Source organism: Acipenser ruthenus, chromosome 3, assembly GCF_902713425.1.
Source record: "Acipenser ruthenus chromosome 3, fAciRut3.2 maternal haplotype, whole genome shotgun sequence".
Lineage (NCBI taxonomy): Eukaryota > Metazoa > Chordata > Actinopteri > Acipenseriformes > Acipenseridae > Acipenser > Acipenser ruthenus.
The window spans coordinates 27,425,968-27,437,151 of record NC_081191.1 but is presented as its reverse complement, the minus strand read 5'-3'; the positions used below and the strand labels follow the sequence as shown (position 1 = coordinate 27,437,151).

The following is an 11,184-nucleotide window of genomic DNA, read 5'->3' as shown; positions in this document are numbered from 1 at the left end:
TTATTTTATTATTAATATCCATACGCCAATAAAGTAGTCCCATTTATAATTTTGAACTACACACTGAGTTAAGATGAGTACATTAAATTTATTGGAACATGCAAAAGAAAGTACATCTGTATTTTTGATATTGTGGAAATGGCCATTGAAAAAAAATACACCAGGGGGCAGAGTTGAGACAGCACTGAGTTATTTTTTTTCCCAGTCAGGGAGAGCATATATGAGCGAATATAAGCACAGACTGATATACAAGAAAGTTGAAATCATAATTTTACCACTTGCCAATGTATTTATATATATATATATATATATATATATATATATATATATATATATATATATATATATATATATATATATATATATATATATATATGCTAAAGGCGGTTTTGCACACGTTGTGTGTGCGCATGTATTCTAGATAATACGGTACCCATGTTAAAAACAAAACAAAGTTGCCCGCTAAGCTTTGGACCTTGAGGAATCACAGATGTCAAACCCCAAATATAACGTAGCTAAAGGAAGCACTTCTTCGGTATTGTTGTATCATGATGCTGCCATAGCAGGACATGGATGCTATTTCTGACACTCCAGTGGCCATCTAACTAGCTGTTCACGACTACAAGGGGAAGACTTGATGCTCCGAAACTTAAACAACGGGGTCGTCCAAACCTGCTTCATGTATGCAGTAGAATTAAAGAAGCGTACACACCAGCTTTGCTTGCTCCCGGAAGACTCGTCCGTCTGCTTCTGCGACCGTGGTATGTGATGGTGATGGTGATGTATGATTTAACTTTTGCTGTTTGCATTTATACCGCAATGTCTGCATGAACTACAAGGATTATGTTTATTTTGTACTTTGATGTAGTGAGGAGATACAGGCTGATCTGGTCGTTATTACAAATAGTAAGATAAGGTATTGACTTGGGATGCAGAAGAGTGAAAAGCCAAGGAAATATATTTTCGTTTTGTACACTGTGAATGTTGATGGAAAATGTCCCCCACATTTATTTGTTATCTTGGGCAACAGACTTTATGTAACTCGCTAAACTGTATATTATCCGTTAACTTTTACGTATACATTTATACTGTTTTATTAGTCACGTTTTCTCATCGAACTGCTTTTTTTCAGATCCACTTGCGCTTGCGTGGCAGTGATGTGACGTGGTTATTTGTGACCTCACGTCACTCCAGCAACGTGAATACACAGTGCCGTGCAGAGGGGCTGGAGCCTTACAAATCTGAAATCACAACCAGGAAGTGGGCACATTCATTCATACATGCATCCTGCTCCATTCATTCATATACAGCCAAGGAGCTAAGGTGCACCAGTAACACAATAAGAAAAGCCAGACATTTTTATTATTTATTTATTTATTTATTTATTTATTAAATTAACTTACCAGTAAGAGTTTTATTTTTAAATTGACATTGAAAATGGAGGATGAAGACATGGATCAGATCATTCTTGTACTGAATCAGCTGGTGTTGTGGGTTGCTGCGGGTGCCATGGTGTTTGGAGGTGTAGTGCCATACATTCCTCAGTACAGGGACATAAGAAGAACGCAGAACGCTGAGGGATTCTCAAGTTACGTGTGTCTCGTCTTGCTGATAGCAAACATTTTAAGGATATTGTTTTGGTGAGTTAATACTCTTACTATTATTTTGTTGTAGCAAATGAGTTTAAGGATTCATTTAGATTTGGAATTTCCACCTTCTATGACCATCCAGACAATAAAAACACAATTTTTGTTCCTGGGTAGTAAATGTTATTTCCTAATTGCTTATGCCTCAAAAGTATAGAAAATGGCTATTATTCCCCACAAACTTTGCTTTTGTGACCAGGACAGTGATATTTTGAAATTTACCTATTTCCAATGAGAAAACGGGCGAATTTGTGTCTTTTCGTCAGAAAAAACAACATATGAATCCAAATTAACATGTATTTATACTAAAGTAATACAAAAATGACTACAAAAGATTTAGAAGTGAGTAGTTTTTCGAGATTTACGATTATACTGTAAATCACTTTCACGAATCAGCCCCCAAATGTAGTCTCCCATCATGTTCTCGTTATACTGTCCTTGGTAGCGGCGTTCAAAGTCCAGTATATCCTGGTGGAAGCGCTCGCCTTGCTCCTCCGAGTACGCTCCCATGTTCTCCTTGAATTTATCAAGATGAGCATCAAGGATATGGACTTTGAGGGACATCCTACAGCCCATTGTGCCGTAGTTCTTCACCAGAGTCTCAACCAGCTCCACATAGTTTTCGGCCTTGTGATTGCCCAGGAAGCCCCGAACTACTGCGACAAAGCTGTTCCAAGCCGCTTTCTCCTTACTAGTGAGCTTCTTGGGGAATTCATTGCACTCCAGGATCTTCTTTATCTGTGGTCCGACGAAGACACCGGCTTTGACCTTTGCCTCAGACAGCTTAGGGAAGAAGTCTTGAAGGTACTTGAAGGCTGCCGACTCCTTATCTAGAGCTCTGACAAATTGTTTCATAAGGCCCAATTTGATGTGCAGTGGTGGCATCAGCACCTTCCGGGGGTCCACCAGTGGCTCCCACTTGACGTTGTTCCTCCCCACAAAGAACTCGGTCCGCTTTGGCCAGTCCCGCCTGTGGTAGTGCGCCTTGGTGTCCCTGCTGTCCCAAAGGCAAAGATAGCAGGGAAACTTGGTAAAAACACCTTGGAGACCCATCAGGAATGCCACCATTTTGAAGTCTCCTATGACCTTGATGCCATCTCAGAAAAATGCAGATATGTATCCACTTAGGCAACTGGAACTAAACTGAACTGGTGGGCTTAAGGCCCCTGTATTTATACTACTATTTATATTACTGGAAAGTTCTAGAAGTTACTCCAAGTTTACTCAGCACTGAATCTATCTGGAATGTTCTGGAAAATAGGTAAATTTCAAAATATCACTGTCCTGGTCACAAAAGCAAAGTTTGTGGGGAATAATAGCCATTTTCTATACTTTTGAGGCATAAGCAATTAGGAAATAACACTTACTACCCAGGAACCAAAAAAAAAAAAAAAATTGTTACACGGTGATATCAGAGACAACTAAACAACCACCTGCCTTCAGCAGCCACACATGTCTAATCCCTTTGGTGGCCAGTTAATTCAGGTTTCCCTGTATATAGTAGCTACTGTAGGCAGTGTTGTAATCAAGTCATAAAAATTGGGACTTGAGTTGAGTCACCGGGGGGGGGAGGTCGAGGTCGGGGGGGGTAAGACTCGAGTCAAGTCGAGTCTTTGACATGCCAAGCTCGAGGAGTCAAGTCACAGAGTTTACTCATTTCGAGTCATTAGTTCTGACAGTTCCAGACAGTTTGATTTAATCGGATTCATTTTCCAGGAAATTAGAAATCTACAAGTAAAAAGAAAGGAACATTTCAATTAAATATATAAACTTGAGATACACAATAATGTGGTCGTACTTGCCCCACTAATGTTCACCATTAAAGGTCCATGGTTTCTGCATCTCCATTTCAGTGAATTTACGATTCCTTGGCCTTTTTATAAGCAGGTTTTGTTGTTGACCATACAGAGGCCATTTTACCTGTGCTCAGTTAGGTTGGATGTACAGTAATGGACACCACAAAACAAAAGAATGCATGTAACCATTTATGTACAATTTTACTGATGGCAGCCTGAGTGTTTTTCACCTTTTCTCAACAGTGAAACTCCCTGATAGTTTTTTTCAGATACCTTAACCATATGAAAGGAAATTTTGTGGCATTTAATTTGATATTTGATATAGAGATCTTGCTTCTAGCCCCCAAACACAGCAGCTACAAAGGAAAACAGTCCAAGTAATGCAACTGAGGTGAAATCAGAGTTTTAAAACCATTGCATACTCGCACATACATGCTCCAGTTCAAAATCAATAAACTCAACCTAATTTGCTTAATATTACAGAAAGAAATGTAACTTGAAAGGCTAAGAGTTTAGAATAATAATGTGTGTTACAAAATACCGGTAAGTAATTTTCGTTATTTTCAGATAAAAAGGGTTGTTCACTAATACGCTTAAAAGAAATAGCGTAAATATTTCACACAGAACACATTGCACCATAAACCCTTTAACCACCTATACTTTGCATGATAAAATCCCAGCTGTCTGTCAAAATAAAATCATCAATGTAGTTAAAATACGTAAACGTACAGTAATACTAAGAGGTCAACTGTATTTTGAATAACCCTGCTAATGTAAAAGACTGGTATTGTAGCTGCTGTTTCATAAACACATGCAAAATACCCCAGCAGCGCAAACGAACACTTTTTTTTTTTTTACCTGTGTAATAATTAATCTGTTCACCCACTGTGACAAAATCCACAGACCACTTCTTAAAAATTCATTGAAAACAATGCAGTTCCGTCCTCAATCTCCTTTTGTCTGCCAATGTTGATTGTGCCTATTCCCAAAATCATGCTTAATTGTTCTCAGTTCCTAAAAAGTTGCAGATTTCAAGTTAACTTGAAATTTCCAACTGTTTAAAAGCTCAAAACAATTAAAAAGGTCTAATTAAGCTAATGAATATTTCAATTAAGTAAATGAGAACTCAGCGGGACACAGGGGTCCCCCAGGACCAGGATTGGGAAACCCTGCTGTAGGCTAAGGGAATGTGAAAAAAATAAATGCAATTATTAAAGCTCCAGACTGGGTTGTTTGGGTTGTTCATTTCTTGCACAGTGCATTATTACATTAAATTTGTGTACAAAACATTTTCTTTAAGTTTATAAGCTTGTACATGAGTTTGGATTCGCAAGTGGTAGTTTGGATTTTGAAAACAACTTACAATTTTAGCAAAATATGACTTCAGTTCTTTATTTTCTAAAACAATATTTTTTTTTAAACAGTCTAGAGTTAGATCAATATACATTAAACCAGACAACAAACACTAAACCTCTTTTCTATCACATTTAAGTTTTAAGCTTATATAAAAAAAAATCTATTGATTGACCCACTAAATAAGTATTGATTGGTAAGAAATAATAAAAAAAGATCAAAACCGATTTCAATTATTTTAGACACTGTTTATTCTAGTTTGTCATTTCTCAGTGCTGGCAGGATGCAGGCTGCTGATTTCTCTCCCTGTCTACTCCATAGTTCTTGTGAACTCGACGAGCGCAGGTACTCTTGATTTACCTTCCATGCTGCTGATGCTCTTCTCTCTGTCTCTATGTTGTCACGTGTTCCTCTCACTCATAAAGAGGCAGGGCTTGTATCAGAAGAAGGGCTGCAGTTATTGAAAACTAAACTGATCGTGTAATTTTATCATAAAGACTATGACTCGAGTCGAATAGAGACTTTTGGGCCAGGACTTCTAGTTGAGTCACCGAAAATTGTGACTCGAGTCTGACTCGAGTCACTGACTCAAGTCATTACAACTGTAGGTAGCTAGTAGGTCCCGAAGCTGGAAGCTGGAATGTGCCCCATCACCTTGGGGTTCATTGTTGATATTATGACCACATGGGTTTTGAGTTAAGGTTAGGGTAAGTGACAGGGTTTGAGTTAAGGTTAGGGTAAGTGACAGGGTTTGAGTTAAGGTTAGGGTAAGTGACAGGGTTTGAGTTAAGGTTAGGGTAAGTGACAGGGTTTGAGTTAAGGTTAGGGTAAGTGACAGGGTTTGAGTTAAGGTTAGGGTAAGTGACAGGGCTTGGCCATTTTTAATTATCCGCTAATCAACTCAATAGGGTCATACAGTTCTCTTACTATAGGTTTATGTACTGAATAAAAGTGGAGAATTGTATTTCCAGCTGCTTAGTGAATAAAAATATCTAAAAATCAGGATTATGTTCAAAATATGTTGCTGCGATACCAACAAAGGTAAAGTAATGCATTTCTTGTAAAAACTGCAGAATCCTATAGTAGAAGCACAGCAAAGTGTAATAAAACATTATGAAAACTTGGCAAAGCATACAGTGTAGGTAAGCATTGTAAAGCCCAGAGAGGTATTGTAAAGCATATTAAAAACATGGCACAAAATGGTAAACTATAGTAAATGTATACTATAACCAGGAGAACATTGCAAAATCACCATCCAGAAATACTGTGGTAAACATTTATAAGGGGTACTCTGTAATACTTTGTAAACAGGTCTGTTGTGTCGGCTGCAGCAGTAAAGGTTTCAACCACTACTGTATGTGTTGAGCAAGTGGGCCACACTTCTCATAGTCTTTGTACCAGTGCGCATGGTCATTAGGATTAAGTACCTCTTTGGAAATATGGATAGACGGCATCTGTCAACCAATCCAGAGAACAACATAACTAATTTACAAAAAGTAAACACTGTCCACAGCAGTTCAGTAAATTGTCCGTGGCTTATATTTTACTAGGACATGGCAAGGCATTTGGTAGCCTAGTGCAAGATTTGTAAGCTGTTTTTGAAACGCAGCTCCCTCAACAATATATACAGGCCTTGCAATACATCTTGCGTCACTACATTCACAACCATACCTGTAATATGCTTTGCTCTGTCACTACTCTGATCTATTTTTTGTTCTTCAAAAAAAGAAGCAACTGGGGGTACATGTTTATTTTTTTTATCACTGTCAGGTTTTGTTTGGAGGTTTGTAGGGTCCCATCTCATTAAATGGTCACACAAGATATTTGTCACATAGGCTGCAGTTTACTTTCTTGTCGTCTTCTATTTTAGAAAACAATTGGCAAACATCGGAAGACATTGTATCTCATGGTTGATATTTGTTAACTTGTTCTGTTGCTCGCTATGAAGACTCCCATGCAGATGAGATCCCATCAGCAAAAACTAAACAAACTCACGGGACCTCTTTCATTTTCTATTGTTATTAGTCAAATACCTAGTGTTTGCAAAAACTATATATATATATATATATCTCTATATCTATATCTATATCTATCTATCTATCTATCTCTCTCTCTCTCTCTCTCTCTCTCTCTCTCTCTCTCTCTCTCTCTCTCTCTATATATATATATATATATATATATATATATATATATATATATATATATATATATATATTTATGTACATATGCATGTAGACAACAAATCCTTTTTAGAGGGGGAACAATAAACTATTTTTTAATAAACTGTACCAGGAGTTGAATTGTGTTTATTCCTTAAGAAATGTCAGTGATACTAAATCTTTAAAAATACCATCAGTGAGAAGTACTATTGAAAGGAAAGCTTTTGCTTTTGATGCCCTCCTCATACTGGAATGAGCTACCCATAAAACTCAGATTCTCAGATTCACATTCTCATTTTAAGAGATTGTTGTTTGATCTCTTGAACCAGCCTTGTAATTGCAGGTGATGTGAGGTGAATACAGTAAGACATGGATTGTAAAACTTGCTCCTGCCTCCTTCCTGGGGTGCCTTTGTAAACGGGATGTTTGCAGCTCAGCTCATATGGCTTTTCCAGTGAGTACAGTTTTATATTCATTATTATTGTTTGATGTATTTTTGTCTTGCATTCAGGTTTGGGAGACATTTCGAGACGCCACTCCTATGGCAAAGCATAATCATGATTCTGACCATGCTAATCATGCTTCGCCTCTGCACTGACATCAGGGTGGCCAGTGAACTCAACACGAAGCGCAGAGCCTTTGCAGGTCAGTGACAGTTACTTTTATTAACACCATAACTGTTATTATACTGGAAAAGATTATCAAGGCAAACTAATCATGTGGTTTTTTTTTACACACCTTGCCTTGCTGATATAATGTAGCAGTTGCTGGTAGCTTGCAGTCTTCTCAACCATTGTGTGGCAACTGTGTTTCATTAAGAAAATAACAAAAGATAAACTTTAAATGATTAATTATTATTTAAACAAGTTTTTAGAACACAGTCCATGCTCTTGACAAACATCATGGATGAAGTCATTTAGTTTAGATAAAGGAAAACAAAACAAAACAAAACAAGAGTAAGTAGCGGGGTTCCAAAAAGTGTAGCGTTAAACGTCCCCACTTGTTGCTACAACTGTTTAAATTATGTCCCTGTAATTTCTCTTTTCATTGTTAACATCCCAACAACTTTTTACACTTCTAACTTTAAAGTCTGTTCAAAGCTCTTTTCAAAATGTCCGCTCTAGTGCACTGATAGTGTAAGGATTTTTGCCCACATTGTCAAACAGGTAACACAGCAATAACGATCCATGATGTGGTACGGAACAGAAAAGCCAGAGCACTTGTTATGTTTTTTTTTTTTTTTTTTTAAATCTCTTTTCCTGGAATAATTTAGAGCAGGGTTTCCCAATCCTGGTCCTAGGGGACCCCTGTGTCTGCTGGTTTTCATTCCAACTGAGTTCTCAATTACTTAATTGAACTATTCATTAGCTTAATTAGACCTTTTTAATTGTTTTCAGCTTTTCACTATATAATTTTATAGGTAACTTGAAATCGGCAACTTTTTAGGAGCTGAGAACAATTAAAAAGGTCTAATTAAGCACATTATTAGTTAACTTTACTAGATTGCTGTATTTAAATGTCAGGTTCATGTAATAAAAATGCAGTATCACTTATTTGCTAATTTACAAAAAATGTAATTAATACCTTAAGTATAAAACATTAGTCTGCGCCTTCCAAGAGGCTCTCAGGCAGGTATTTCTGGGTTTCTTTGTAACCTATAGAAGATTAGCTTCTTCCCCAGATAGCCAAGCAGAAGTGATAGGGGTTGGATGTAAACACCTTTTAAAAATGTTTGTGTAGGTGCTAGACTTCCACAATTCAGTATTCAGAAACTTGCGTGGCTTTCTAGAAATATACCTGGAGTGTCTTTCTAGCAACAGAACTAACATAGGAAAAACAAATAAATAACTACTTGTCCGACAGGCAAAGTATAACGGCAAAACCTGATGTCCCTCACGTTAGGTGATACGAATTGCACACCCCTGTACTAGCTTATGTAGCTACAGCGTACATACCAACACGTCCACATTATACTTGCACAGTACTTATTTCAACATAATGGGGTTTATTCAATGAATCTAAACTATGTTATATAGTAAAATGAAACACCTTGCAGTGCATGTAGATCTCTTTGTCTTTATGTCAGTAAGTGTTTTTTACATTGGTTAGGCCCCAATGTGTTTTACCAAGTCCTTTGTGAATCTAGGATGGAATTCACTGGGGAGGGCTGCATCTTAAGTTGGAAATCTATGATAAATAGAACAGACATTTAAACCTTTTGTGTTAACCATTTAAAGTATTGTATGCATGTTCAACATAGTTTGCTGTTAATGTGGTTTGATACTGTAACTGGATGAAAGTACAGCGGTGTAAAATATATCAAGATGTTGTACAGAATGAGACTGTACCTGTAACTCTTCACTGGGTGGTACATTTCCACTTAAACTGTTTGGAAAAACTAATGCTACTAAAACAGAAAAATGGCAGACCGTTTTCAGCAGAAACACTGAAGTGACCAGATGAGTTGAGTTGTCAGGCTTGCTTAAGTTTATGGCTCAGTTGGAGAATTGTGGGAAATTTTCAACCCTACTCAATAATTCATTGGGACTGAGATACAAATGCTTGAGACATTTACATAATTCAATACTACACCTAAAATAATGGACCATATTTAAAATGAATTATTCACTGCACTGTACTCTATTAGCTCTCCTGTATTGTACTGTAAAACAGTCCTGGAAGTGCCTCAAAGGTCACCACACTACATTGGCCCTTTGACATATTTAGTTTTTCCAAGTGTGGTGGGTGGGTGTCCCAATTTGTATCAGCATTGGGTTAAAGGATTTTTTTGGTTCACAAAGAAAACCAAGTATTTTTTTCTTCTCCCTTCTTTGTTTTGCTTTTTGTCTGTAGCAACAGACAGTAAGGATGAAGAAATCAAAGTTCCTAAGAAGCTCTTTCTGGGTATGTACTGTTTCAACCCCCCCCCACCCCCATCTCACACACACACACCCTTTGTCTGTCATTCTTCATTTGCCCTTCCCATTTAACATTAAAATATGTAAATAAGAATGTGTATGAAAGTTTACTTTTGTTGTGCTTCTCTTTGTTTCACCTTTTCTCGAATGTAATGAAAGGTTTAGTCTTTTACTTGCCATTTGAACATTAAAATCATCTCCCTTGAATTCAAACACCTCAGAGTGCATTCTGTCCAGAGCAGAGTGACGTGTGGAGCGCTGCTGGAACACATCCAGTTAGACAAGAAATACAATAACTCATGTGTCACTATTGTAGAATAATTTGTTTCAAGTTTTATGTTAAATAGCACTTTGCTATAGTATTGTTTTCCATATATAATGTTAAGGACAGACAAGCTAGCAGATATATTTAATTAAATGTGTTTTTTGTTCCTCGTATACGAGCTAAAAAGGTGTTTCAGTCAGTGGCATAGCTAGGGGGGTGGTTTTTTGAACCCCCCCCCCCCCCCCCCCCAAATGAATTATTCAACTACGTGGCACAATAAAAAACATCAGTCATGTGCAAATATTCTCGATCCATCTGTGTCCATCTGTTTTTCACATTCCAAATCTAAAAACAAACACACGATGCTGTTTAGCATTTAGAGTTTTGTATTTACTTATTTAAACTGCAAAACCAAGAATTGTAGAATGCTGCTGTAAAGTGTTCTCTATACAGGCTAGGTGCTAATGGAGATAATGGAGTGATAAGAGAGAGTAGTTCTTGTAAGAGCTAGCAGCATTATCACTGGTCCCATTTTCAATTGTGCTACATATACTACAGGTAAAATTAAGAAAGTCATTTACTTCAAAATGCCATTGTCACCAATTTCTGAAAGACAAAAAACATCCATTACATGTAGCAGGATGAACAACTTCATTTAAAGTTGTTTATTTCTAGTTTTGTTTTTCGCTTCTCAGAAGAAAATAGTGCTAACGACACTTTTTTAGTTAAAGGGCATTGGGTATATACTTTGAAACGGCTGCTTCCTGTATCACTTCCTGTGTAAAACTAGACAGATGGTATCAGGAAGCATATATACATATATATATCTTTTCATTCTACTTTGAATGATTTAGGTTTCATGACAAAACCAAATGAAGCACCCTCTTATGAACCGTTAAGAAATGATATGATAAAACAGAAATGTTTGTTCTTTTTCTTTTTATTTAATTTAGAGTGACCAATAATACATTTTTTTATCCCCTAATTTGGAATGTCCAATTATGTTTTTTGTGACGCCCCCTTTGGAGACCCCAGCAAAGTTCGGCC

At 37.0% G+C, this 11,184-nt stretch overlaps 1 protein-coding gene across 2 annotated transcripts in view; it reads left to right on the top strand.

Moving 5' to 3' along the window:
- Positions 1–454: 454 nt before the first annotated feature.
- The window catches only part of LOC117395006 (solute carrier family 66 member 2-like), a 45,064-nt gene continuing 34,334 nt past the window's right edge, over positions 455–11,184 (top strand). Inside the window, exons 1-4 of one of the 2 annotated variants that reach the window (XM_033993830.3) lie at positions 455–761; positions 1,133–1,640; positions 7,466–7,599; positions 9,808–9,858. In XM_033993830.3, the coding sequence (XP_033849721.3) occupies positions 1,438–1,640; positions 7,466–7,599; positions 9,808–9,858 (388 nt within the window). In that variant the 5' untranslated portion in view covers positions 455–761; positions 1,133–1,437. The remainder of the gene's footprint in view (positions 762–1,132; positions 1,641–7,465; positions 7,600–9,807; positions 9,859–11,184) is intronic. The other variant, XM_033993833.3, reaches the window with a different exon arrangement.